Source organism: Musa acuminata, chromosome BXJ3-7 (assembly GCF_036884655.1).
Source record: "Musa acuminata AAA Group cultivar baxijiao chromosome BXJ3-7, Cavendish_Baxijiao_AAA, whole genome shotgun sequence".
NCBI classification, from domain to species: Eukaryota; Viridiplantae; Streptophyta; class Magnoliopsida; order Zingiberales; family Musaceae; genus Musa; species Musa acuminata.
In genome coordinates, this window is record NC_088355.1 from 40441245 (window position 1) to 40467831 (window position 26587).

At 42.8% G+C, this 26587-nt stretch overlaps 4 protein-coding genes across 4 annotated transcripts; 1 reads left to right on the forward strand and 3 right to left on the reverse strand.

Annotated features, from left to right (window-relative positions):
• Window positions 1-4259: 4259 nt before the first annotated feature.
• LOC135643070 (protein trichome birefringence-like 38) lies at window positions 4260-7033 on the reverse strand. Its single transcript, XM_065159624.1, has 5 exons — window positions 6542-7033; window positions 6263-6434; window positions 5119-5294; window positions 4866-5024; window positions 4260-4777 (listed from the first exon to the last, which is right to left on the reverse strand). Exons 1-5 carry the CDS (start codon window positions 6862-6864, stop codon window positions 4486-4488), a joined length of 1122 nt encoding a protein of 373 aa, XP_065015696.1. The 5' UTR covers window positions 6865-7033; the 3' UTR covers window positions 4260-4485.
• Window positions 7034-12547: 5514 nt separating this feature from the next.
• LOC103993012 (protein trichome birefringence-like 37) lies at window positions 12548-14982 on the reverse strand. The gene is made up of 5 exons (XM_018828821.2): window positions 14660-14982; window positions 14400-14571; window positions 13372-13547; window positions 13119-13277; window positions 12548-13030 (listed from the first exon to the last, which is right to left on the reverse strand). The coding sequence occupies exons 1-5, from the start codon at window positions 14980-14982 to the stop codon at window positions 12739-12741; spliced, it is 1122 nt and encodes a 373-aa protein (XP_018684366.2). The 3' UTR covers window positions 12548-12738.
• Window positions 14983-16530: 1548 nt separating this feature from the next.
• Window positions 16531-18952, reverse strand: LOC103992730 (uncharacterized). Its single transcript, XM_009412552.3, has 2 exons — window positions 18370-18952; window positions 16531-17487 (listed from the first exon to the last, which is right to left on the reverse strand). Exons 1-2 carry the CDS (start codon window positions 18834-18836, stop codon window positions 16635-16637), a joined length of 1320 nt encoding a protein of 439 aa, XP_009410827.2. The 5' UTR covers window positions 18837-18952; the 3' UTR covers window positions 16531-16634.
• Window positions 18953-19996: 1044 nt separating this feature from the next.
• LOC135643497 (ketol-acid reductoisomerase, chloroplastic-like) lies at window positions 19997-25079 on the forward strand. The gene is made up of 10 exons (XM_065160522.1): window positions 19997-20347; window positions 20481-20573; window positions 21456-21521; window positions 22524-22664; window positions 23084-23311; window positions 23471-23588; window positions 23661-23800; window positions 23870-24037; window positions 24209-24364; window positions 24490-25079. Exons 1-10 carry the CDS (start codon window positions 20063-20065, stop codon window positions 24856-24858), a joined length of 1764 nt encoding a protein of 587 aa, XP_065016594.1. The 5' UTR covers window positions 19997-20062; the 3' UTR covers window positions 24859-25079.
• The last annotated feature ends 1508 nt before the right edge of the window (window positions 25080-26587 follow it).

Sequence of the window (26587 nt, forward strand, 5' to 3'; positions counted from 1 at the left end):
CATTGCATACTTCCTCGCGCCCAAGTAGGTAGCCTTGGACATTCTGCTAAATGCTAATTTGATATCTTGGTACAGAGGATAATAAGCCAGAATCATTTTAGTTACTATTTTGTTCGATTTCTACGATTGGACACTGATGATTACTAAAGCATGTGGAATCAACCGATCGTTTCTTTTCAATTGCAAGTGTTTGATCAGATTACCTAAAGTTATATTCAATCTCAATGCTTGTGATTGCAAGTCGCATTTAACTTTATGTTTATCTGTCTAACTGTTGAGCGTCTCTGTCGCCTTTGCTTACTGGTATCCTCCTAAACTACAGAAGTATGCGCTTTCCTGTTCTCTGAACATTTGCCTGTCATCTTCTATCAGTATTAATATTCTTGAATTCATCTCCAGGTCTAAGTCATTTGTATTCTACAAGCAAACATAGTTAATACTTAATGCAATAGTCTACCCAGAAAAGTGCTACAAATTTCAGTCTTTCCTGTGGAGCTGAATTGTACAGTTAGATGGTTGATAGTTTCTTTAGCTCCTGGCAATATGTGCACATGGTTGTGTGCTCACTCTGCATGGGTGTTTCATCGATATCTAACAGTGGTCTAGTTAGTCATCAGTATAGTCACTCATACTCAGTAATAGATTTAACCTGAATTCGAGAGTCACTTACGATATTAATATCTATTGACAATCTTTCCACGAAAATGTCAGAGGAATCAGATTAAGTACAATGGCTAATGGTTTTAACTAATATGAAAAATCTAAGTAATAGAAAATATATATACTGTCAATTATTTATAGTTAAATTGAAGAGGTCTGTACTGACAGAGTATGCTCAAGTTCGACACTTTACCTCATACTGAAGCAAAGAAGACCTTGATCCTTTTGTGGGTATGTGTGTGTGTGTGAATAGGAAATAATGATTGCCATTTGTTTCTGCATAATATACCTGCCTTATAGATCTTTTCTTGCTTGTATATTGTGAATTCTATCAGCTTCCACTTTCAGGATATGGGAAACTTGGAATGGATGAGAAGTTTCTCTTTTATGCATGTTGTTATCATCATTTTTGAATTTTCTAAGCACAAAAGCTAACTCATTAGTTAGTTCTCTGATGCTGTCAATTTTTGGTTATGGAATCGTAGCAGTGTAAACTGTATGTGATTGTGGTAGAATTTAATTTTATGTATCATTCCTTCAGTTTTGCAGCAATTTTAGGTAGGCCATACAGTTCCGAGTACTGTTAACTGATATGCCCAGTAAGAGATCACTGAATAAGCTCTGTGACAAAGACTGATGTCCTGAGAGTCTTTGTAGACCCAAACATCTACATCTTTAGATACAATCATATGTGCATTCTTGAGGACTTGATACCATTGAGGGCTGAGGCTGAGCTGCTAATAGTTATGATCTGAATATGATTGCTATAGGCAATATTCTTGAGACCTTTATTTTACTTCTAATTTGTATGTAATTATCATACAAAGGCTGTAAAGCCATTGTTAGTTGCAGGACTGAAACTGAGGGTAGCCAAATCCCAGCAGGCCTTCATGGAGCTAGCAGATGCATGTGAGTGTCCAATAGCCATTATTGCATCAGCTAAAGGTCCCAGATCACCGTCCTCACTTCATTGGTGCTTAATAGTTGTACCATAAGTACCAACTTCTGTGGTGAGATTGTGGAATCAGCTGATGCAAATGTGTTTGTTAGGTCAATGTTTAATGACTATAGCTGTGTGGGCTATTCCATGCTGAGAAGAAGCAGTGATTGGACAGCCTGACCGAGTTATATTGATAATGGTCTTTCCCTTTCATTGCGGGCTTTTTAACTGCATCTTGGAAGCTCAGGAAGAATACGACTACTTCGGTTAATTACTGGTGTATCTACGGCCTTCAAGCATTCAAATGGGAGAATAATGAGCCTTTATGGGTCAATATCCTTTTTAAGCACATTCAGGCAAGTTTGCCATTATTATTCTTGCTATCAAATCATATTTCATTTATTTGTTTTTCCCTTAACATGATTGAAATCTAAATTTTATTTTTCAGTCAAATACTAATTTCATTTCAGGTAATATACCCTCCTATATCATTTGGTATCATTAAGAAAAAAAAAGAGCACCAACCGTACGAACTTATATTGGTATGACATCAGTCCTTGGTTGCAAAACACCTTTTATTTTGTTCTTCTTCTTCCTTCACTTTTTTGAGGGGTTGACTACTTCAGTGACAATCAAAACTTTGTTGTGTATAGCTAATTTTGACAAAAAGTACATAATTGTTGCATTTTTTTATCACCATTTTCAACACCAACCTTCTCCCATCTTAAAAATATCAAAGAGCATCTTTGTTCACAACAAATGCATAATTCTAATTAGGTTCAGTATTGTACTACTTGTTTCTTGTACAATTGATGCCATTAAGCAGGATGTGCTGAGTGGAGAGACCAATGTTATTACAGAGACTGGTGATTCATGGTTCAATTGCCAAAGACTTTGTTTGCCAGAGAAGTGTGGGTGAGTAAGTTTTATGATCAGATTGTTCCTAATGTTCTGACTTCCTTATTATGATGGCATTCGGCTCAACTCAAGAATGCAACTGAAACAGATATGGGTTCCAAATGCAGTATGGATCTATTGGATGGTCAGTAGGAGCCACTCTTCAATATTCTGATGCTGTCAAGGAAAGGCCTGCTATTGCTCAAATAGGTGCAGGAAGTTTCAAGGTAAATGAGAGAGTGACTACCTGCATGTTCATCTCACAAAGATGTCTTTTATGAATAATGTGAGAAATGTCTTCTTTCTGACCCAGCAGTATATAGAGGGCTGGTGGTACTTACATTTGGGTTCCTCACATCTTAAAGGAAGAAAAAAAAAAGAAAGAAGGGGGAAAAAACAGTTTCTGTGTATTCAGTACTCAGTATCAAAGTCTGCAATACCGAATGATACCGCCCGTATCGGGCGATATGTACCGGTCCGTCAATAGACCGGTATACGGACCGCCCGCTACCGAGCGGTACAGTCGATTGAGGCGTTATCGTCGATGGTGACCAAGGGAGAAAACAGAAGAGGGAGAAGGGGAAGAAATAAATAGGAAAAAAAAGGGAGAACCTGGAGATCGCCGCTCTCCTCCTTGTCTGTCGACGACTTCTCATCTGCGCGCAGGAGAAGAGGCATCGATGTCGCGAGGTGGAGAGAGGCGAAGATTTTTTTTTTCTTCTCTTCTCGGGCGATGTCGCTTGCAAATTTTTTTTTTATCTGCAACGTCACTGGGAGGCGACGTCGCCCAATATATTTTTTTTATAATCTGCGACGTCGCCTTGGCACTTTTTTTTTTTTTTTAATCTGCGACATCGCCTCAGCGACGTCGCCCTACATAGAGGTAAACCGAGTGATTTACTTATATATATATACCGAGTGGTATACCGAAATATATCGTTCGGTATACAGTACCGTACCATATTATACCAAATAAATCTCGAAATTTTGGTATGGTACAATTCAATCCTTGCTCGGCATTACTTCTACTTCCCGTCATTCTTTAGGTGACAGCTCAAGATGTATTGAATATGATCCAGCAGGGCAGCGGAGCATTGTCTTCATCATTAATAATGGTGGATACACCATTAAAGTAGAGATCCATGATGGACCTTACAATGAGATTAAGAACCGGAACTATACTGGAGTTGTTGGTGCCATTAACAGCGGGGAAGGCAAGTGTAGTAATAGCAAGGTGAGTTTGTGACAACAATTGCTGATTTTAACCCTACAATCGAGTATGGAACTCATGCGACAAAGCAAATCCTGTGAACTTTTGTAGGTGAAGACTGAGGAGGAATTCAAAGAGGCCATAGCAAAAGCCACAGGAGAAGAAAAATTGCTTGTTCTTCATTGGGGCAAGTGTGCATAAAGATGATCCAAGCAAGAAGCTATTGGACTGGGGATCAAAGGTCTCATCAGCCAACAGTAGAGAAACTTGTATTCAAGGATAGAGGAATGGCCAATATGTTGATATCGAGGTATACTTCAAATAAATAATCTGTTCATGTCGGAGTGTAAGCATCTAAACAGAAACAATGCATGCAGTGTACAAGTGCTAGTGTTACCTTTAAACATGTGTTTGTCAGGTTTTCCTATCACTTTCCTGTTGAATGCATGTTAGTAACCATGAGGTCTGCTTGTAAACAGAGAAAGTTGGATCAGTAAATGAAACCATTATTAAACTGAGTTCCACTGAAACTTATTAGCATGACAAAGGACAATGTTACAATCTGCCTCTACTTGAGGCTTCTCTTTTGATTTTGTAATTTAAGCAGAGGATCGTTTCTCAGTAATGAAGGCACCATTTGAATCAGGAATACCATATACATCATGTGATCAATGACCAATTCACCAATCGATTCTAGAGCAGATAATTCTTGCTAACTGGTTACCAGTTGCATGCTTTGGTAGTCTTTGCACAAATCTTGTTGCAGGTATCGGTTCCGTCAAAGAAGTGCTGCATACAGGATCTGATTCCAAGTATCGGGAACGCCAGCGAGACACCAGTGGCTGCAGTCCATGCCAGGATGATCTCCACTGTAAGCAGACGGATGTGCATCTCTTCTGAGCTGAGAAAGCAAGGTTATGTCGAGCAGGTAGACTGGTTTGGACATGGCGCCGAGGACGCTCGTCACTACTCCTTGAGCTGGAACCGGACCACCTGGGTAAGTCGATCCGCTAACTGGTTGCGTTTGTCTGTAACAGTTCTTTGCGTTCTTATCCCCCCATTCTGCTCCCCTGTTGCCAAAACGAAGGAAGAAGACAGTCAGATCAGCTTCATGAAACAGAAGCCAGAGGATTCACAGTGCTCTCTGTATAACGCAACTTGGAATGGGTGGGGGAGATCCCTTGGAAGAAGACTTTGGTTGCGGCAGGATTGATGTTGGCATCCACCCATTTGGCCCACGTAGTCAGCCCCTTGTTGAAGGCCACCAACCGATCCATGTCCTTCAGAACTTGGTCTCCATCTCGCACATAGTCCCATCTGCGCCACAAAGTTGCTTCTTGTCATACAGGGTGAGAGGAGAGGGGAGGCAAGAAGAGCTTTGGGGTATCTGTGAGCAGGGCAGGTCGCACACGGTTGGCTGCTTCCTTTGTGAGTCCACCAGTGCCACGTGTTGAAGACCAGCACGTCGACGCCCAGCCAGGCCGCACCGGACTGGATGGAATCGAGCCTCAGCACGCGGCCGATGTGTTCCTCCACGATGTCCACCAGGTAAGTGCTGTGGTACAGCATCACCGACACGCCATAGTCCTGCAATACTGCATCTGGTTAGCTGTCCTTGCATTCATGCACTCTGTTGGCTAAAGTCCAAGACAAACGACGACTGTGCTCGAAGTAGCAGGTCAGCTGTACGCTTCTGACACGTTCGCCATGAAGACCTCTGTCGGGTTTCGCCTCTCTCCTTCATTCTTCTCGGGTACAAGACGGAAGATCTATTTTGATGTGCAGTGCTGCTGTTGGATCTGGAATCCCTGCTCCTCACACATGGTAAAACCTTTGTTCTACATGAACTTTGGCACCCGGTAATCTCTGTGCCAGATTGCAGAAAGAGGGAAAAGAAGATATCAAAGGAATTTGGATGTGATGTGCACTTTATCCTTGCCATTGGGTTGACTTCACTTACAGGACAGACAAGGAGGATAGCATGAGAAAAGTTGGATCAAGAAACAGGTTATTATTACATTTGAAGCTCTGAACGATGCACGAAAAACGATTGAGGGAGGGGAGAATAAGCTGTCAAATTTCCTTATCATATTTTGGCAGAGACAAATACACTAACTACGATGCATGGATGTTACACTCCATGCTGAGACCAGACGAAGAATACGATGAAAACACTCGTTCCAGCCTATCAACACGATGCAATAGTTGCAGGATCTCGAGGAGGCCTCTCAGTATTAAAACCCAAAGGGCTTATCGTCGCGGTGTTCGGCCATTAGGCCTCGTGACATGAGCTCAGGAAAGGTCAAATCCAGGGAGAAGGTAAAATAGAAAATGTCGCACGGTGCACAGACATGCTCTGCTGTCTCCCATGATTAGCTCTAACAAGTGAGCCACTGTGCAAATTGTGAATGTGACGTTTGCGGTGTTCGTCCCCACAAACAAAAAGAACAGACGATTAATATGTTGACAGCGATTGACGAAAGCAGTGGTCATGATGGGAGTCCCAGGGAGAAGAAGAAGAAGAAGAAGGAGAAGAGAGGAGAGGAGGACAGCACCGTGAATGTTATAGTGGAGAGCGTGTCTTTCTTTTTGTAGGTCGTCTTGACGTCGGGGACGGCGGCGTGAAGCATGCAGACGAGTGACTGCCACTGGTTGATGCTGATGGAATCGCCCACGAACATAATCTTCTTGCCTTTCCACCTCCTCAGGAGATCCAAACCGTTGAACCTTCACAAGAGCATGCATTAAATGCAAGTGGCTGCCCGGTAATGAACGAAAGAGAGGAAGAAGAAGAAGAAGAAGAAGCTGTGGTGGTGGCGGTAACAGCAACCAACCTTGGGAGATCACAAGCATCAGGCTTCCACCGGTACTTGAGGTACGACTTGTCGGGCCGGCCATAGCGCTGGCAGTCGAACTCCGGATCGAGGATGGGGCAGGTGGAGGAGTCGTAGAGCGGGTAGGACTGGTCGTAGACCCAGCTGCCTCGGAACATGTTACAGCTGATGCCGCTCGATCCCTCCCTCGTCCCCGGCGACGTGACATCGCCAAGATGATGCGTGTAACGGAAGCTCTCGGTCGCCGTTCCATTCAAGGAGGCGATCAGCGCCGACAGCAGCGCGCAGTGAAGCACGAAACTCCATTGAGCTCTCGATCCCATGACAAAGGAAGGAAGAAGAAAGAAGAAGTGATGGAGAAAGAGAGTGAGAGAGAGGCTTCAAGGAGATCTATCTATGTAGCGTGAAGAATAAATATATAGTAAATCCATGAAGCGAGAAGTCTAAGGAGAGAAAGGGGAGGGGCAGAGGGAGTGGACCGAGGATGAGGCTCGGAATGGTCGGCAGTGAATGGCATGCACTACCGGATGTATAAAGTGCAAGTATATGCTTTTGGTAGCCTTTTTTCTTTTCTATTTTTTCCCCAAAAAGAAAACTATTATTGCTTAGATTCCACAATAACGAATCAATGATAAAAGATAAGGGAGTCAGTCATTCTCCTCTCAAAAATAAAAATGTTTCAGTATTTTTAGTATTGTTGGCCAGCTAATAAGTCATATAGTTAAGTTTCTTTATATTCATGATAGGCAGAATATGTCTCAAATGATTCCAACAAAAATCAAATGTCATGCATAATATTGAGTAACGAACAAAGAGCAACACATTTCTTGTCTATCACAGAAACCATAATCATCAAGTCAGATTCAATTGGAGTCTTTCTTATTCAATTGGAGTCTTTAATTGAAAAAATACCTCATATACTTTCATGAACCTGCATCCAAATCACTTCTAATAACAAAACCAATAACTCACTCAAATGACAATTTGACAAAGGTATTACATTTCAACTTAACACACTGCGCTTGAAGGTGCCGCCCCTCGCTTTGCTCATTGTCCGCTCGCTCGCACAGTAAAAACTGACCAATTTTGGATTGTTTTTGGGCCGTTTTCGCGTGATGTAGTGATCATAGCGAGCGACGCGAAACGTCAGTCATCTCAGCACCCTAGAACCCCCCGGGTGGCACAGGGTTAGATGGGATTTTCGGATAATAGAGAAGGTGTTGCGTCTTGCTTCGCTCACACCGTCGCTCGTCGCTCACTCGTGCAGTCAAAAATTGCCAGTTTTGGACTATTTTTAGACCGTTTTCGCATGCTGCGACGGCCGCGATGAGCGGTGTGAAACGTCAGCCATCTCAACACCCTGGAACCCCTCGGGTGGAACAGGGCTGAATGAGACATTCGGATAACAAGGAAGGTGCCACCCCTCGCTTCGCTCGTTGTCCATCGCTCACCGCTCGCTCACGCAGCCAAAAATGATTAGGTTTGGATTGTTTTTGGGCCATTTTCACATGCTGCGGTGACTGTAACGAGCGGCATGAAACGTCAATCATCTCAGTACCTTGGAACCCCCCGGGTGGCATGTGCTACGTCAACCGTGCATAGTGCAAGAAGGTAATTTGGCCTCATCATTAGCTATGATTATTCTATGTAAAATCTTATTAGGAGAGCAGGCATTCTGAATACAAATTATATCATTTCTTCAAGCTAGATCCACCAAAGGCTAGTAGCAATTAATGCCCAATGGTTCTGACTCACCACCACTATCAAACCATTTACCATTCACCCGGTTCACAAAAAAATAAAAAATTTACCTTAATTTTGGATTTGAAGAGATGCCATAGAGAAATAAAGAAGAAACATTGAGAAAAAGATAGTAATCAATAGATTCAACAACCAAACAAAAGAGAGTAGGATTGAGGACCACAAAATGTCAATCATACAACTGTTGCCTGTTATAGATTGCTGAGAACTGTTTCCTGTTGTGACCTCATTAATAAATTAAAAATGGCTGTGACTGTTATTTGAATCAGAGACTTGGCACAGCAGCAAACTCCTACAGTAATTTGCAGTTGGCAAGACAAAATGATGGATAGAGCAAGTGGACTATTCCATACATCTATCTCTTCTCTTTGATGTCCTGATTATTATTAATAGGCTCCACTCTCCATGATGATTGATGATTGAAGCTGACCCTACACACAGTTGGCATTAGGATTCCTTGAAGCCTACTCTTGCATCCAAAAAGAAGTTGCTCCCTAATCAATTGAGCAGCAGAGTAACAGGTATGTGTTTTTGGCCAAGTTGAGCTATTAACTTGATTATGGAGAAGAGATGAAGATTGTTGAACTACATAAGGAGAATAGATAGAGCCATCACACAAAGAAAAAAATACAACAAGACAAAATATTCTATATTTTACTTAAAAATCTTTATAATTTTAAAAATTTTATATTTTTCATGACTAACACATGGGGTCTATATAGTCCCCATAGATATAATAAATTTAGTTTATCATTCTATTGACATTTAATATGTTAACCTTTTGATATAATAAATCTCTTCATGATATCTTGATAAGTTTAATTTTAATATTCTTTTATCTTAAATTTGTTGCATCTAACATATCATGTTTTTTTCAAAGTTATTAAAATATTTTAAATTTTAAGAGATTTTATAAGTATATCGATCACTTGTTTACTTCGCATCATTGATACCTTCAGCGCACTCAACAGCATTATCATGAGTGTCAAAAGTAACAAATCCAAAAGCTTTCCTGTTTTACATATTACGAGCAAGCTCTACTTTCTCCGTTTTGCCATATTTCTTCGAGTAATCCTTCACACGGTCGTCATTCCATACAGCAGGCAACCCATCAATAAATTAACATGACATGATTTCATCATTTGGCTCAATAAAAGAATCTGCAAAGGAAATCATAGCAATGCTATCAACTCCAAATACTATATCTGTAAGCATCCATTGTTTCAGAGCTTGATGACAACTCCAGAAATGCAAAACCACAGTTCATTCTTGGTATCTTCAACCAAGGTCAAATCTTTCATATTTTTAACTCCATAGCTTTTTAGTTTTCCTAAAATTTCCTTTGCCCATGACCTACAGATATTACCCACAAAGTGTGTGTCACTGTCTTCACTTGGAGCAACACGTGCTTACCTCTCACCACTGGATTCTTGAGCTCTAAGCTAGCATGAAAAAAAAGTAAAGCAATTTTATCATTATTAATATCAATTCTCCAAATCACATCATATAGTTTCCAAATCATTCTTATCCTTTTTATAATTAGACTTCTTGAATCATATAACATAATCGGGTGATGATTCAGATAAAAACTCTTTAGTGCTTGCTTGTATTATATCATCATCTTATGAAGCTATAGTTTTCTTATGACAACACTTTAATCCTAGTGTCCCCACATGAGTAGTTATGAGATCAACTACTTCCATCATATAGACGAATATACAGCACACCAGTCTGTTCGGCTATCTCGATGTCCCTCTCGAGTAACTTATGACTAGGATTATTTAGAATATGTATTTAAAGGTGAATTGGTCTTATTATCGTGATCTTATCACGATCCGATTCCTATTGCATAGATCCATGGAGACCATAATATATTTATGCATCAAGTAATATAAAGTAAAAAATATATCATAATAATACTAAGTAAAAAGAGTGTATGTCATATCACACATGTCATCACTCACGTGATTGGCTTGTAGAGCATTTATGACTAGCAACTCTCATAGAGGTTCCATTCGATGATCCGTCGATATCTCATCTGGCCTTACCTCCTCTTGCCTGATGCAATTGGGTCTTGATGACCCTTTTTGTTTCTTATTAGCTCTTGTTTTATAGCCTCTCTTTCGGGATGATATTTGCTTTTATAACTTATTTTGTCTAATTTAATGAAAACCTCTTTGGAATGTACCGTTCGCCCTTCGAATGATTCTTGAGCGAGCTCGGGAATGTTTGAAATCCTTTTCCCTTGCTTTGCATTACCACTTCGTGGGGCGGGAGATCCTAAGCCTCGGGTATCATTGGAGCATCCCCTAGAGAGTCATCAAGTGTTTGGCTCCAACTCTCTCGTAAGCGGGGAAAGCTAGGCACTAGCTTAAAGGGGTCAAGGGGCGAATTGCTAGGGGTGTAGCAGGAGTGCGGAGCCATGGATGCTCGACCCCCTGACGCCGAAGCCTAAGAGATGCTTCTAACAAGGCAAGCATGGGGCTCATCTCCGCCCCTTGGGAAAAGGAGGAGGGGCCCTCCTTGTCTTATGCGTTCATAAAAAAAGAGGTAGAAGGGTGTGTCTATAATGTTTGACCCTCCTTCTAGCGTTAAAATAATGGTGTCATGAGTACTATCGATTGACGAGTCAGCACGGTTGGTCCATTGCTGAAGGTGCATGCTCACCCAAGTGCCTCTTCTTGGCTAACGCGATTGACTTGGTGAGGTGAGACCACGTGGGTGGTTCGGTTGGAAGTCATTTTGTTAGTATGGACTCAATTCGAGATGGCCGAGTAGGTGGTCTAGGATCTTCTTGGTTGTAAGGTTCCTCCCCAGGGATGGGTCATCTGGGTGTCCTCGGGTGAAGGGTTATCCAGTGGTTATTTGGCTATGTCCTGACAGCGGAGTCACCTCCTATCCATCGACAATCCTACATGATAGGTTAGCGTTGGGGGTTGCTCAATGCCACCCCTCCGATACTTAAGTCAATGAAGGGGAGAAGACAACAGTGTAAGCTGTATAAATAGATGAGTGTGTAGAGTGTCCCCCCTCCATGTGAATTGGCGTATTCCTTTTTATACTTGATCTATAGGACTTCTTATTGAGTGGTCTGAGATAAAATTAGGTAAATCGTCTGACCATTCTCTGATCTTGATAAGATAGGATGGCCATCGAGATACCCTGTAGTACCATTTTAGTGTCGTCCTCGAATGAGCTGGCGTGGAAAAAGTCATCCCTATCAAATGGTCATTAGGAGACACTCTTAAATATTCTGATGCTATCGAGGAAAGGCATGCTATTGCTCCAATAGTTTAAGTTTGCAAGTAAATGAGAGAGTGACTACTGTTCATCACACAAAGATGTTCTTATGTGAAAATTATTTATTAGATCAGCTTTTGCATTTATGCTTTTTTATCAATAATGTGAGAAATATCTTCTTTCTGACCCACACCAAAGCATCGTCTTCATAACTAATAATGTTTAGTAAGTCAAATTCTTCTAGTCTCATCTATATCGTGATTCGTAATCTTGCCTACAATATAGAGATGTCACCGGTAATCTAAGAACATAATATGCTTAGTCGAGTCCCTCGAGAGTATATCATCAAATCAGACTCATTTTGTAACAATGGTATTGAGTTAACCGAACATCATTGTTGGTCGAGTCCCTCGAGACCATGATGGTTCAGAGGTCGAACATGACAGAAATCACAAAAAGTTGTGATCCATAAGAGTTGCTAACCTTTTGAGTATAGAATAATTGGTCAAGTCATCAAGGTTATATTCCCGATCTTACTAGGAGTCCACTTAAGACTATAGCAAAAGCCACGGAATAAGAAAAATTACTTGTGCTTCATTGGGATAAGTGTGGATAATGATGATCCAAGCAAAAAGCTATTGGAGCCAACAGTGCAGAAACTTGTCTGAAAGGATAGAGGAACAGGATGGCCAATATGTTGACATCGACAGATCCTATGCTGAGGTATCCTTCAAATAAATAATCTGTTCATGTAGGAGCTTAGTGTAAGCATCTAAACAGAAACAATGCATGCAGTATACAAGTGCTAGTGTTACCTTTAAACATGCGTTTGTCAGGTTTTCCTATCACTTTCCTGTTGAATGCATGTTAATAACCATGAGGTCTGCTTGTAAACAGAGAAAGATGGATCGGTAAACGAAACCATTCTTTAACTGAGTTCCACTGAAACTTGTTAGCATGACAAAGGACAATGCTACAATCTGCCTCTACTTGAGGCTTCTCTTTTGATTTTGTAATTTAAGCAGGGGATCGGTTTTCAGTAATGAAGGCACCATTTCAATCAGGAATACCATATACATCATGTGATCAATGATCAATTCACCATTCGATGATAGATCAGATAATTCTTGCTAACTGGTTACCAGTTGCATGCTTTGATAGTCTTTGCACAAATCTTGTTGCAGGAATCGGTTCCGTCAAAGAAGTGCTGCAAACAGGATCTGATTCCAAGTATCGGGAACGCCAGCGAGACACCAGTGGCTGCAGTCCATACCAGGATGATCTCCACTGTAAGCAGACGGATGTGCATCTATTCTTAGCTGAGAAAGCAAGGTTATATCGAGCAGGTAGACTGGTTTGGACATGGCGCCGAGGACGCTCGTCACTACTCGTTGAGCTGGAACCGGACCACCTGGGTAAGTCGATCCGTTTACCGGTTGCGTTTGTCTGTAACAGTTCTTTGCGTTCTTATCCCCCCATTCTGCTCCCCTGTTGCCAAAACGAAGGAAGAAGACAGTGAGATCAGCTTCATGAAACAGAAGCCACAGGATTCACAGTGCTATCTGTATAACGCAACTTGTAATGGGTGGGGGAGATCCCTTGGAAGAAGACTTTGGTTGCGGCAGGATTGATGTTGGCATCCACCCATTTGGCCCACGTAGTCAGCCCCTTGTTGAAGGCCACCAACCGATCCATGTCCTTCAGAACTTGGTCTCCATCTCGCACATAGTCCCATCTGCGCCACAAAGTTGCTTCTTGTCATACAGGGTGAGAGGATAGGGGAGGCAAGAAGAGCTTTGGGGGATCTGTGAGCAGGGCAGGTCTCACACGGTTGCTTTTTCCCGTTGTGTGACCACCAGTGCCATGTGTTGAAGACCAGCATGTCGATGCCCAGCCAGGCCGCACCGGACTGGATGGAGTCGAGCCTCAGCACGCGGCCGATGGGTTCCTCCACGATGTCCACCAGGTAGGTGCTGTGGTACAGCATCACCGACACGCCATAGTCCTGCAATACTGCATCTGGTTAGCTGTCCTTGCATTCATGTGCCCTGTTGGCTGAAATCCAAGACAAACGACGACTGTGCTCGAAGTAGCAGGTCAGCTATACGCTTCCGATAAGTTCGCCATGAAGACCTCTGACGGGTTTCTCCTTTCTCCTTCATTCTTCTCGGGTACATGACGGAAGATCTAGTTTGATGTGCAGTGCTGCTGTTGGATCTGGAATCTCTGCTGCTCACACATGGTAAAACCTTTGTTGTACATGAGCTTTGGCACCCGGTAATCTTTGTGCCAGATTGCAGAAAGAGGGAAAAGAAGAAATAAGAGGAATTTGGATGTGTACTTTATCCTTGCTATTGGGTTGACTTCTCTTACAGGACAGACAAGGAGGATAGCATGAGAAAAGTTGGATCAAGAAGCAGGTTGAGTGGTGGGAGAATAAGCTGTCAAATTTCCCAATCATCCGTTGCCAGAGATAAAGGTTACGTAGGTTGAAATATGCACTAACTACGAAGCATGGATGTTACACTCCATGCTGAGGCCAGACGAAGAATACGGTGAAAACACTCGTTCCAGCCTATCAACTCGATGCAATAGTTGCAGGATCTCGAGGAGGTCTCTCAGTATTAAAACCCAAAGGGCTTATCGTCGCGGTGTTCGGCCATTAGGCCTCGTTACAATGAGCTCAGGGGAGGTCAAATCCAGGGAGAAAATGTTGTGCAAGTTGTGAATGTGACGTATGAGGTGTTCGACCCCACAAACAAAAAGAACAGACGATTAATATGTTAACAGCGATTGACGAAAGCAGTGGTCATGATGGTAGTCCTAGTGAGAAGAAGAGAGGAGAGGAGGACGGCACCGTGAATGTTATAGTGGAGAGCGTGTCGTTCTTTTTGTAGGTCGTCTTGGCGTCGGGGACGGCGGCGTGAAGCATGCAGACGAGTGACTGCCACTGGTTGACGCTGATGGAATCGCCCACGAACATAATCTTCTTGCCTTTCCACCTCCTCAGGAGATCCAAACCGTTGAACCTTCACAAGAGCATGCATTAAATGCAAGTGGCTGAACGAAAGAGAGGAAGAAGAAGAAGCTGTGGTGGTGGCGGTGACAGCAACCAACCTTGGGAGCTCACAAGAATCAGGCTTCCACCGGTACTTGAGATACGACTTGTCGGGCCGGCCGTAGCGCTGGCAGTCGAACTCCGGATCGAGGAAGGGGCAGGTGGAGGAGTCGTAGAGCGGGTAGGACTGGTCGTAGACCCAGCTGCCTCGGAACATGTTACAGCTGATGCCGCTCGATCCCTCCCTCGTCCCCGGCGACGTGACATCGCCAAGATGATGCGTGTAACGGAAGCTCTCGGTCGCCGTTCCATTCAAGGAGGCGATCAGCGCCGACAGCAGCGCGCAGTGAAGCACGAAACTCCATTGAGCTCTCGATCTCATGACAAAGGAAGGAAGGAAGAAGGAAGTGATGGAGAGAGGGAGAGGCTTCAACATCTATTTATGTAGCGTGAAGAATAAATATATAGTAAATCCATGCAGCGAGAAGTTTAAGGAGAGAAAGGGGTCGGACAGATGGGGTGGGCTGAGGCTGAGGCTCGGAATGGTCGGCAGCGAATGGCACGCACCTATCGGATGTATAAAGCGCAAGTATATGATTTTGTTAGCTGTTTTTTTCTATTTTTGACTCGAAAAGAAAACTATTATAGCTTAAATTACACAAGAACAAAATCCACCCTTAGCATCATAACGAATCAATGATAAAAAGATAAGGGAGTCATTCTCCTCTCAAAAATAAGTTTTAGTATTTTTAGTATGGTTGGCCAGCTAATCGATCATATAATTAGTTTTCATAGAATATGTTTCCAATGATTTCAACAAAAATTAACTGCCATGCATGATATTGAGTAACGGACAAGGAACAACGCATTTCTTATCTTTCATAGAAATAATAGCCGTCAAGTTAGATTCAATTTAGATCATTCTTATGCCATCATAAACATAAGCTCTCTAGCATTCTTACACGTTTAATTAAAAATAATCTCATATGTCTTCGTGAACCTGCATTATTTCTAATAATAAAACCAATATCTCACTTGTAATAAGATAATTTGGCCTGTTAGTTAATTACACATTAGCCTTATAGTTAGTTACATTAATATTTATATAGTTATTAAAGTAAAATATTTTAAGTCCACTTATATTAACGTTATCGATTTTACCAATAAAAATATAAAAATAAAAAATAAAAAAATTAATATTTCAATTAATAGTAATAGACGATGATACCACTGGAGGCTGCTTTGCATTTGTATTGATATCGATATAGTTGTCGAATGACATCACTTTGTATTTGTATCGACGTCGTCATCCGTCATCACTAATTGAAATATTTAAAATTTTTAATTTTTAATTTTTATACTTTTAAATCGATAATATTAAGTAAACGAATCTAGATGATTCATTTTTATAATTACAGAAATACTAATATATTTTTTTAAATATAAAAAATTAAAAAAAATTAATTAAAGAGATAATATGTAATTAACGCTGCTCCCATCTCACACTTGAATTTACGTACAGAGAAAGCTGGTGCTACGACCAGACCTGGCCAATTACCAGCGAGACCTTCCTGCAAAGGTTTCCCAGATCCATGGTGTCTCTTGTGGAGAGAACCATCAAGAAGATGGCTACTCCTTTGACGTATCTAAACATCACAAGGCTGTCGGAGTACCGGAGAGATGCGCACACGGCCATCCACACTTCAATGCATGCGAAGCTGCGAGCCTGCAAGATACGCTGACTGCAGCCAATGGTGTCTACCTGGGTTGCCTGATACATGGAATGTGCTTCTGCTTGCCTCTCTTGGAACTCCCTCCATTACTGCGTGAGTCCTCCTGCTCTGTTCTTACACAGAAGACATGCATGCTATACATGCCCCTACTGATCTCTTCTTACACACAAAATTTCAGTGAGGGTAGACGCAATATGTAAGATCACATAGATAGATCATTGTATTAGGCAAACTAGACCATCAATTTCACTAGATTTACAATGTCACAATTGCCTTGAGCAAATTGTCAGCTTTGTCGTGTTCAATAAGGCAAACTCTTGGAGCTGGAAGAGCCAGCCAAGCTCTTGAAGCAAGAAAAATCCTCTGAAGCATGAGCTCTCCTTGTAATGACTTGCATGTTCCTATCGAGGCTCTGCTTTACCATCTTCTTCACAGCCCTTCTGCACTCCCGGATATGCTGCTTACCAGCTGAGCTGCTCGGAAGCGAAATCTGGTCTGCTTGAGGCCCAGAATGCCCTCCGGTCCTTGCACGCCCCTCATCTTTGAACCACTGCAGTATCTTCAGTGCCCTCTTCTGCGCAATGGGACTCCCTAACAATGCCACTTCAAGGACTAATGGCACTATCCCCAGCTCTGTCATCTTCTGCCTCTGGGTCCTGCTCCGGTGAGCAAGAACCATCAGTAGGTAGGCGGCGAGCTCTTGACATTTGGGCTCATCCTCCCACGCCATGCTCTCCATCAGCGCTTCCGGGACCATCGAGTCCTCCTCTATGGCTCTCTTTCCTGTTTCACTCAGCATCAAGTTGCCCAGAGTTGCCAGAGCTCCCTCTGAGGCCTTCCTGTTCTGGATCAACTTTAGGAGAATATGCACCGCGCCGCTGGAAACGATGGCTCTAACGTTGTCGAGCTTTGTGGATAGGTTATACAAGGTAGCTAAGCATGTCAACTTCGTCTCGTCGGTTGTTTCGGTGGCGGTGGAGATTTTGATCAGGAAAGGTAGCATGCGGATGGGGTTAACTGGGGACTGGGTTTTTGCCAGGAAGGAGAGGGATAGGAGTAGGGGAGCCAAACGCTGGTTCCTTGGGACGTCCTCGGTGTTCGTGACCTGCTGCAGTTTGACGAGGAGACCTGCCTCCACAATGAGTGCCTTGTTCCTGGAACAAGCAAAAGTTTGACTGAGATCAGCAAAGTAGATGTGACTGAACACTGTAGAGGTTATGAGCAGTCAAAATGACAAAAATATATAGAAAATCTTCCGCGAGATCCAACAGATCTTTTGATGGTCAATGAAATAGTTGGGTGACATGCACAAAGGGATCCAGGTCAACGTTGAAATAGAAGGGAAGACGAGGAGGAAGGAACCCTGTTCGGTTGACAATTGCGAGTCAAACTTAGCAAAGACATCTAAGACAATGGAAATCTGCCGACTCTGCCGTGTCGTGTCACTCGGTCAATCTTGCTTCTTGCTACATTACATCGACATATCTAAATTTTTAGTGTAGATCCTTATATAATAGAGGGTTGGCAGCTCCCCATCGGCTTAAAGAATCTTCGATCCATTATCTTTAGATCTGCGCTTAAAAGATAATTGCTACTGTGACTAATGCAAAGAGGATATGTGAGTGGACATCATAGTCGAGCAATACAAGCAACTCTGGAATATGTTTGATATCCTATTGGAGGTAAAGGAAGATCAACAAGAAGAATTAGAAGGCTGGGCATGATAAGATGCTAGAACTTAATCTTCTCAAGCTATCGGATTTCTTCCGATAGGCTTCTGTACTTGCTGTATGATCGTCACGAAAGAAGCTGATGACCATGGAGGATGAAGGTTTTGATGAGGAAGAACTATCGACGAGGATGACAACAAAACTTGATGGTTGGATCGGTGGAGTTTTAGACAGCTGAAACAACAGCCATAGCAGACAAGGGAAGTTACGAGTGCTTGGATTGTGCCTCCGTCTTTGATGAACGACAACATAACAATTCCAAGATCACACCAGGAAGACGAAGAGAAGGTGGTGTGTACTACTCACTTGAAAGAGCCGTGGGCTAGCACGATGAGCGTTTCAACTACAAGCTGCCGGTGTTGGTCGTCCTGCAACTCCACGAGCATGGACACGAGAGGCGGGATGACACCGAGCGCGGCCAGCAACCGCTTCCTACCGGGATCGCCGGCCGCCAACTTCTTGATCTCAGCAACCGCTGCCACCTTGATCTCCTCGCGCTCACCAAAGTGCAGCTGCTTCACTGCCTTTTGCATCGCCGCCACCTCCACCATCCCATCCTCAGCCGCTGCTGCCGGCAAACCTGCGCTCTCCGCCATCACTGGACTCAGAACCGCAGGAACAGGAGCAGCAGGGGACTTCTCTGAATTGGTTGTTAAAGAGGAGCAGGGGGAGGAGGCAAGGAAGTCAAAGATGCGAGCCGCGACACGAAGCGGCACAAACTTGCTCTTCTTCTTCTCGTTGTCGTCGTTGAAGGAACGAACAGAATCCAACATGCCTCTGCTTTGTCTCAGCCTTTCCAAATCTAAAATGTATTTATGCTTTGTGGACAGTGCTAACTACTGCCAATAGACTAATTCAAAAGGAGGCAGCGAGATCGCAGTCTCACATGGGGAAGAAGAAACGATGGACGAGATACATATTAGTAAAGCTGAATCAGGATCGATCACGTATATCGCTTGTGGACGGGCACCAAGCATCATAGCTCACGTGTGTCGCACTTCCCGGTTGCTTTTCTAACTCACGAAACCTACTGTTGAGTCTCCCACCATTGACGTCGGTGGCCACCTCTTGCAGCCAATGCCTTGTGCGGTATGTGGCCACGGCTCTCTGTTTCGTGGTCGAGAACATGAAAGGAGAGATTCGATCTGTAGCCACCTTCGCGTGATCTAAATCTCCCCCGACATGGCGTCCACGTCGTCGGCCTCACATTCACCAAGTGGATAAATCCTCAACCGAGGCCGCTGTTCAAGTCCTCGCTCGGCCACAAAGGCATTGAGGTGGCCCCAAACTCCACCATGGCCATATGTGAAAGATGTTGCGCCACAAAGCTTGGCTACGGGCGTAATGCGTGCTGATGAGACTGAGAGATGAAGCCACTTCCAGCTTCCATTCGAGGCGTCTGCTTTGGGTTCCACGTCATGCATGTGCCGAAATGTTAGAATGAGGGAGAAGAGTAGGTCTACAAGGTTAGGAAGAAGATGCAATGTGGTGATAAAGAACTCGTGGACTCGTTCTTCCTCTTCTCGGTCTACTACTTCGTAGCCAAAGAGAACAAACTCCTTTGTTCAGGCATCCTTTCGAGTCTTTGTTGACGAACGAGGACGGAGGGTGACCGGAGGAGACGCCGAGGGATGTATACGTCAGGCGGCAGGGCGTGGAGTTCCTTTTCCCCGACGTACCCCATTCCAGGAGCCGTGTTGGGCCCACGGTGGAATTTAAACGGCCCCACCTTCCGCCAATATGAAGGCGGGTAGGTGGGGATACTCGACTAGAATAGTATCACATTTATAGATGAAACAAGTACACGAGGAGGGGTACGAATGCAAAATACCGACGCTGTGATGTCACAACATCCTAAGAAAATGATAATATAAGGGAGCTATTTGCAAAAGTGAGTCCTTAAAGTACGAACTAAGTGCTAACTCTGCATTATTAAGTGAACAGTGGCGTTGCTTATCTCGTGCTGTCCTTCTCACGCCCTACGCATTGCTCCTCACTGATGTCGGCGGCTGCCTTCACCCCTTCTGCAGCTTCCGTCCCCCTCTCCAAGTCGCTGAAACCGGCGGCGCCCAAAACCCTAGGTTTTGGATCTTCCTTATCGGCCTTCAAGTGCCTGAGGCGTCTCCTCCCTCGGCTCGACATGGACGCCGCGGCCGGAAGCGGCACTGCCCTCGCGGCCCGGATGGTATCTTCCGTGCCTTCCATCGGCAGGTCAGCCCCCTCCCTCGACTTTGAGACCTCGGTGTTCAAGAAGGAGAAGGTCACCCTTGCCGGCCACGATGAGGTCTTTCACCTCCTTTCAGCTCTGCCTCTTGTTTTCTCGCCCCATTTTCTTCAGATTCTTCTTCTTTCTGTGCGTGAATGGTGTTCTTGACTTCCTTTTCGTTTATGTTTTTGGGTCCTTGTTTTGCTATCAGTATATTGTTAGAGGTGGAAGAGATCTGTTCCCCTTGTTGCCGGATGCGTTCAAGGGGATCAAGCAGATTGGTGTGATCGGCTGGGGGTCTCAGGTGAAATATCCCTTTTTTAGCATAACTTTTTCTTCCATAGATGCCAAAATTACGATTTTGTTTTCTGTATTTCCTTGTATTCAGATACAATAATTTCACCTCCTTCCTGGTAATACTGGTTAAAGAATGACGAAACTTGACTGTTGCATAGCACCTTTCGCCTTAAACTGAAGCTTGTTGCCTGGGAGCTATTGTTCGAGTTTGCTAATTCGTATGTTTTACTGGGGGCTTTGCAACATGCATTATGTCACATTAATTTATAAGGTGACTGAAGGTGGTTACTGTAATTTTTTTCTTGGGAACAAGTCTATCGGTATATTCTGATCGTTTCGCAATGAATCAAACAAATCGAGTTAAATCAGATAATAATTGGTCAAATATCTAACGGTTTATTGGTAGAAGCATATGACTTTCTCGAGCGTGCTTTATTTTTAAACTTGTTTTAGGCAAACAGGTACAACATGATAGAGAATGACTATCACTGATCATTTAAGGAGACAAATTATGGCATTTTAATGTTTTATGGTGTCTAGATGTTAATGTGCATATTACTCATGATTCTATGCTTCTTCTTTTTCAAATACATAGGGTGGCTTGTATTGAAAAAAATAGTTTTTTACTTTTGTATCTTGTGCTGAGGCATATTTATTCATATATTCTTGGAAAGTCCGAGGGATGCTGCAGGTTCTATCACGTTTTAGCAAATTCATGAACTGTTGTCAGTTTCTTTGTTGTGTAAGTTGCCATACAATCTTCTATAATTTATCTATAGGAAATTGGGTGGTCATGTTATTTGTAAATTTCATTAGATTCACCTTATGGTTCTGTTTTTTTTCTATGGACCACCTTTGCATATCTAATACCAAGGTCTTTTTTTTGTAGGGTCCAGCCCAAGCACAGAATTTGAGGGATTCACTTGCTGCCACAAAGTCAGACATTGTAGTAAAGGTGATTCTGCTTTTAAGTTTCATTTCTTTGTTATTTGTCACTGTTTTTTGAAGTGAGATCTTGCATCATCACTATGGAAGATCCGACCTATATATGCTCTGAATACCTACATGAACTGTCTACACAAACTAATATGTTTTATGATGATGATAGAGCTATCTATCAGAAACACTAAATTTATCAAGGTTCGTCATTCCATGATGTTTCGTTCGGTATGGGCGATATGTACTAGTCTGATAGAGGACTGGTATGGGCAGTACATACCAGTCTATTGGTATATCCCACTATACCATATGTCAATATGTTGCTATGGTTCGGTATGTACCCTACCGATAGTCGGTCGGTATGCTTGTACGGATGGTAAGATGAACCATGAAATTTATTATCAATAACATAGTGGTTTAAATTGTTCTGCACTTGGTCCTTTTTTTTTTTACAATGCCTTTTCTCCGCGACAGTTATAAATAGGGACTTTTGGCATTTTTATTTTACCTTTGACCTGCAAACAAAAAGAAAAAGTGAGAAATCTAGTGGATATCTTACTCTTTCTTTCTAATTTTAGGAACCTATATCTGCTTAACTTAATGTTAGCCTGAAAATGGTTTGTATTGTTTGCCCTTGTAGTCATTCTTATGATCAGTTCTGCTGACCTGTCTACATCTACTTTTGAGTTCGATGCAACCTTTGTTTGCGCCTGTCTTTTTATGCCTCTTTATTGAAATTCTAATATTGTCTAGGTTACTGTGATTAGCATATTAGATGCTTGTTTTTCTATTAAATCCCTTTTACATGATTTATTTGATCTATCGGTATATTTAAAGTTTTTCCCCTTAATATGTTTATGATGTGATATGCTTCCCCCGTGTTGTACAAGTTGCTTCTGTTCTGTGCACTACACATTCTTATCAACTAAGGGAACTAAGATGTTGAAGCTACGTTTCAGATTTTCTTTTATGTTCTATGTATATGTAATTTTTAGTGCTATGATTTGAACATTTGCAGATTGGTTTGAGAAAAGGTTCTAGTTCTTTTGATGAAGCACGTGCTGTTGGATTCACTGAAGAAAATGGGACTTTGGGTGATATCTGGGAAACAATTTCAGGCAGTGATCTTCTGCTGTTGTTGATTTCTGATGCCGCACAGGTTAGCTTCTGAGAATACAGAATCCGCAGTCATGTGGATTGTCTTTATGTGCTGGTTTGACATGATTCCGCAGATTTTTATCTCGTCCGGCTTGAAAACCTTATCATAATGGTCATGGCAATATATAATTTTTTGTAAAGAAATTGCAAGTATACCTAATATAATAGTATTTATCGAACATGTAGGTTAAGTCTGAAATGATAACTTATGGTTTAAGTTTTAATCATTATTCTACATGTTGTTCTTAAGTATTTGAGTTAGGTCATAATGTTGGCCAAATTGCTAATATATTTTTGTTTAGTGTTGTGATTTCTTTTAGTGCAGTATTAATTTTGAGCTTCTGTAGGTTAGCAAGTTGGGAAGATATATTTTTTAATTACCATAAGTTAACTCCAATGCTGTGTGTCTTGATACTCTAGGCTGACAACTATGAGAAAGTACTGTCTCACATGAAGCCAAACAGCATCCTGGGCCTCTCCCATGGCTTTCTTCTTGGACACTTGCAGTCCGTTGGTCTTGATTTTCCAAAAGACATCAGTGTAATTGCTGTATGCCCCAAGGGAATGGGCCCATCTGTTAGAAGGTTGTATGTCCAGGGGAAAGAGATCAACGGTGCAGGGATCAATTCTAGTTTTGCTGTACACCAGGTACCTCCTTGGCCTATTAAGAATTAATACCTAATTCTCCTGTGATGTTTTTCCATGCAGTACACCTTAATGAAGCCTTTACAACTCTAGATGTATGTTTGGATCTCTTTCTTTTCTTGACAAGTTATGCTTAACGATACCGTTTTGCTTTCCCAACAGGATGTTGATGGCAGAGCTACAGATGTTGCTCTGGGGTGGTCAGTTGCTTTAGGCTCCCCTTTCACCTTTGCTACTACACTGGAGCAGGAATACAAGAGTGACATTTTTGGGGAGCGCGGTTGGTTTGTCAACCTGCTAGATTGCTAGTAGACTTCTGCAGGTCACCTAATTTTAGTTGATTCTTATGTAGGTATTTTACTTGGTGCTGTGCATGGAATTGTGGAGGCATTATTTAGAAGATACACTGAGAATGGAATGAGCGAAGAACTGGCTTACAAAAACACTGTAGAATGTATCACAGGAATAATATCAAAAACCATTTCGACAAAGGTAAATGTATTTGCTTTGTGTTGCTCGATCTAAGGTGCCCTACTCATTCAACTGCTCTGTAAAATTTAGGGTATGCTTGCTGTGTACAATGCTCTGTCAGAAGAGGGGAAGAAAGAATTTAATGCTGCATACAGTGCATCCTACTATCCTTGCATGGACATATTGTATGAGTGCTATGAGGATGTTGCCTGTGGCAGTGAAATTCGCAGCGTCGTACTAGCTGGACGGCGCTTTTATGTAAGCTCTTAAGCCTGTTGGTTTATGCCATCAGAGCTATTGTATAAAAGCTGGTGTTTTTTTTTTGGGTGCTTTTATGAAGCATGTGTTTTGTACCAGAAAGACTGGATTTTCTTCTCTTTCCTGTCTGAAGAAAAATGACAAAAACATTATTATTATTTCCTCTTTCAGGAAAAGGATGGTCTCCCCGCTTTCCCCATGGGTAAAATCGATCAAACACGTATGTGGAAGGTTGGTGAGCAAGTTCGTGCTGTTCGGCCTGAAGGCGACTTGGGTCCTTTGCATCCGTTTACTGCAGGAGTTTATGTGGCTCTGATGATGGCACAGGTACATATTCTGTTGTTCTTAATATTAGTTCTTGTTGCTTAAACCCTATTGGTTTAAAGAGCATATTTATATTTTTGAAGTTTGTTCATGTGGCTTAAACCCTTTCTGGCATTAACATTATGCAGATTGAGGTCCTAAGGAAGAAGGGACACTCTTATTCTGAGATCATCAATGAGAGTGTCATAGAGTCTGTTGATTCACTGAACCCTTTTATGCATGCTCGCGGGGTATCATTTATGGTGGATAACTGTTCCACGACTGCACGTCTGGGATCCAGAAAATGGGCTCCACGGTTTGATTACATCCTCACGCAGCAGGCTTTTGTTACTGTCGACAAAGAGAGCCCCCTTAATCAGGACCTCATCAGCAACTTCTTATCTGATCCGGTCCACGGTGCGATCGAGGTTTGTGCACAACTGAGGCCAACTGTTGACATCTCAGTTCCACCTGATGCTGATTTTGTCCGCCCGGAATTGCGACAGACAAGCAATTGAGATGTAAGAAGTTTCGATGCGTAACATCTCTCGGATGTTTGAGGCTAAATCTTTGGAAAATCTTCCCAAATATGCAGTTCCAACGCTTATGGAGAAATTATGATTCGAGATCGCCTAGTATGTGGTTGTAGTGAAGTAGTTTGACATTTGTGTTTCCAACTTTGAATAACAGTGGTTGTGTACTGCAAGAGCTTGATCTAACTCTTTTAAGTGTTTGGCTAGCTTTTGTCGTTGCAGAGTACAACACATCAATGAATGCTTATTATGGAGGTTGAATTACAAATTAAAGCACTTGAGATGAGTTAGCATAGGAATAAAATGTGGAAGATTCAGTCAGGGAACAGAACTTGCGAAGCTTGAATCTACTCAGTGAACATGTTCTAGATGACGGATCACTATAAGCTAATTTAGATGCTGATTTGAATGACCATGATGGTCGATGATAGACATCATTAAAGACTTGAAGCGATCGACGACTCCTCTCTTCTCATGATGATCTGAATGACTTGGATCTTTCTACTCGGGGACTAGCAGAGAGGAGTGGCAGTGAAGTGAGAGCCAAATCCATGTTCACCAACACTAGCAGCCACCGTCATCGTTCATTGTTGTCGTCCTTACTGAACATGAGATTCTCTGCTTCTTGCACTGTGCTCGTCTTCATGCCCACGAGGAGGACGTTCTTGGGAGATGGGTAGATGAATTTGATGGAATTGGGTCTCTGGTGCCACCGGACAATGGATAATAGTTGGCGTAGAATTGACCCACGGAATCAACATTGTTTGCATCTCTCCTTTCTTTAACCATGTCGGTGTTTGTGGAACAGGTGTGGAGTCACGGCAGCACGGCCATGACCTCTGATCTCGAAACCTTTTCCCGGAGAGAAAGATTCGTAGATAGCTACTGGCACGGACGTTGACGCAAGCAATGACAGCGAACGGATCAAAGAGAAGAAGACGAAAACCGAACTTGCCTGCCCTCCATAAGCTTTCACTGGTAGTGTGTACCAACAAACGAGGTAAAAGAGGGACTTCATTCGACCTGAAGACCATCAAATCCGAGTCCTTCACAGGTCACGCACCAATGTGGTCATCTCGTCCCCCTCGAAAAAGAGGCCCAAAAGCTTGCTCAAAGAGTTAATTTGGATGTACCAAAGGCGAAAGGAGGCTCAGAGGAACACGTCAAACTGTAAACAATGCTTTAGCCATGTGATCTGCAGGCCAAGTACATCAGCTTTAGACTGGCAGTAATCACTTGCTTGGCGCTTTATGTGTGGTCGCCATGGATGTTGGGAGCTCCAAAAGCTTGGAAGTTATTGCCCACTTAATTCTTTGTCATAGAAGACATTGAAACACCACCGATCTGCACCTGCTTAGCAAATCTGAAGCCCCCATGCGGATGCAGAACACAATGGAGTGTGTTAGCGGTAAAACAATGACGAATCGAGCTTGCCAACACCAACTCCCGCCCACCGCCGATGGAGCTTTGAGCTCAGCGCAGTGAACCTTCCCCAGAAGATACGATGCTCTTTGCTAACAAACAGGGATGCTGTCCTCGTAAGCAGCATCATTCGACTGGCCGCCCTGTGCTGCTGCTGCTGCTGCCGCTAAAACCCTCGTATAATAAACACCGACGCCACGCCAAACCTCTCTCTGCCTCCCTTTCATCATTCATCCATGTCAGGGAATCTACAGCAAGCTTTCAGTTCATTGCGTCCCTCCAACTCAGAGGT

Bases quoted from the DNA above. Each gene is read 5' to 3' on its own strand.
- LOC103993012 (XM_018828821.2), bottom strand. From the start codon at position 14,982: ATGAGATCGAGAGCTCAATGGAGTTTCGTGCTTCACTGCGCGCTGCTG. The intron at 13,548-14,399 runs GTGCCGTCCTCC...GCAGTATTGCAG, and splicing joins TCTCCACTATAACATTCACG to GACTATGGCGTGTCGGTGAT. The intron at 13,278-13,371 runs GTGTGAGACCTG...TTTGTGGCGCAG, and splicing joins CACAACGGGAAAAAGCAACC to ATGGGACTATGTGCGAGATG.
- LOC135643497 (XM_065160522.1), top strand. From the start codon at position 20,063: ATGTCGGCGGCTGCCTTCACCCCTTCTGCAGCTTCCGTCCCCCTCTCC. The intron at 20,348-20,480 runs GTCTTTCACCTC...TTTTGCTATCAG, and splicing joins CCCTTGCCGGCCACGATGAG to TATATTGTTAGAGGTGGAAG. The intron at 23,801-23,869 runs GTAAATGTATTT...TGTAAAATTTAG, and splicing joins CAAAAACCATTTCGACAAAG to GGTATGCTTGCTGTGTACAA.
- LOC135643070 (XM_065159624.1), bottom strand. From the start codon at position 6,864: ATGGGATCGAGAGCTCAATGGAGTTTCGTGCTTCACTGCGCGCTGCTG. The intron at 5,295-6,262 runs GTGCTGTCCTCC...GCAGTATTGCAG, and splicing joins TCTCCACTATAACATTCACG to GACTATGGCGTGTCGGTGAT. The intron at 5,025-5,118 runs GTGTGCGACCTG...TTTGTGGCGCAG, and splicing joins CACAAAGGAAGCAGCCAACC to ATGGGACTATGTGCGAGATG.
- LOC103992730 (XM_009412552.3), bottom strand. From the start codon at position 18,836: ATGTTGGATTCTGTTCGTTCCTTCAACGACGACAACGAGAAGAAGAAG. The intron at 17,488-18,369 runs GTGAGTAGTACA...TGCTTGTTCCAG, and splicing joins CTAGCCCACGGCTCTTTCAA to GAACAAGGCACTCATTGTGG.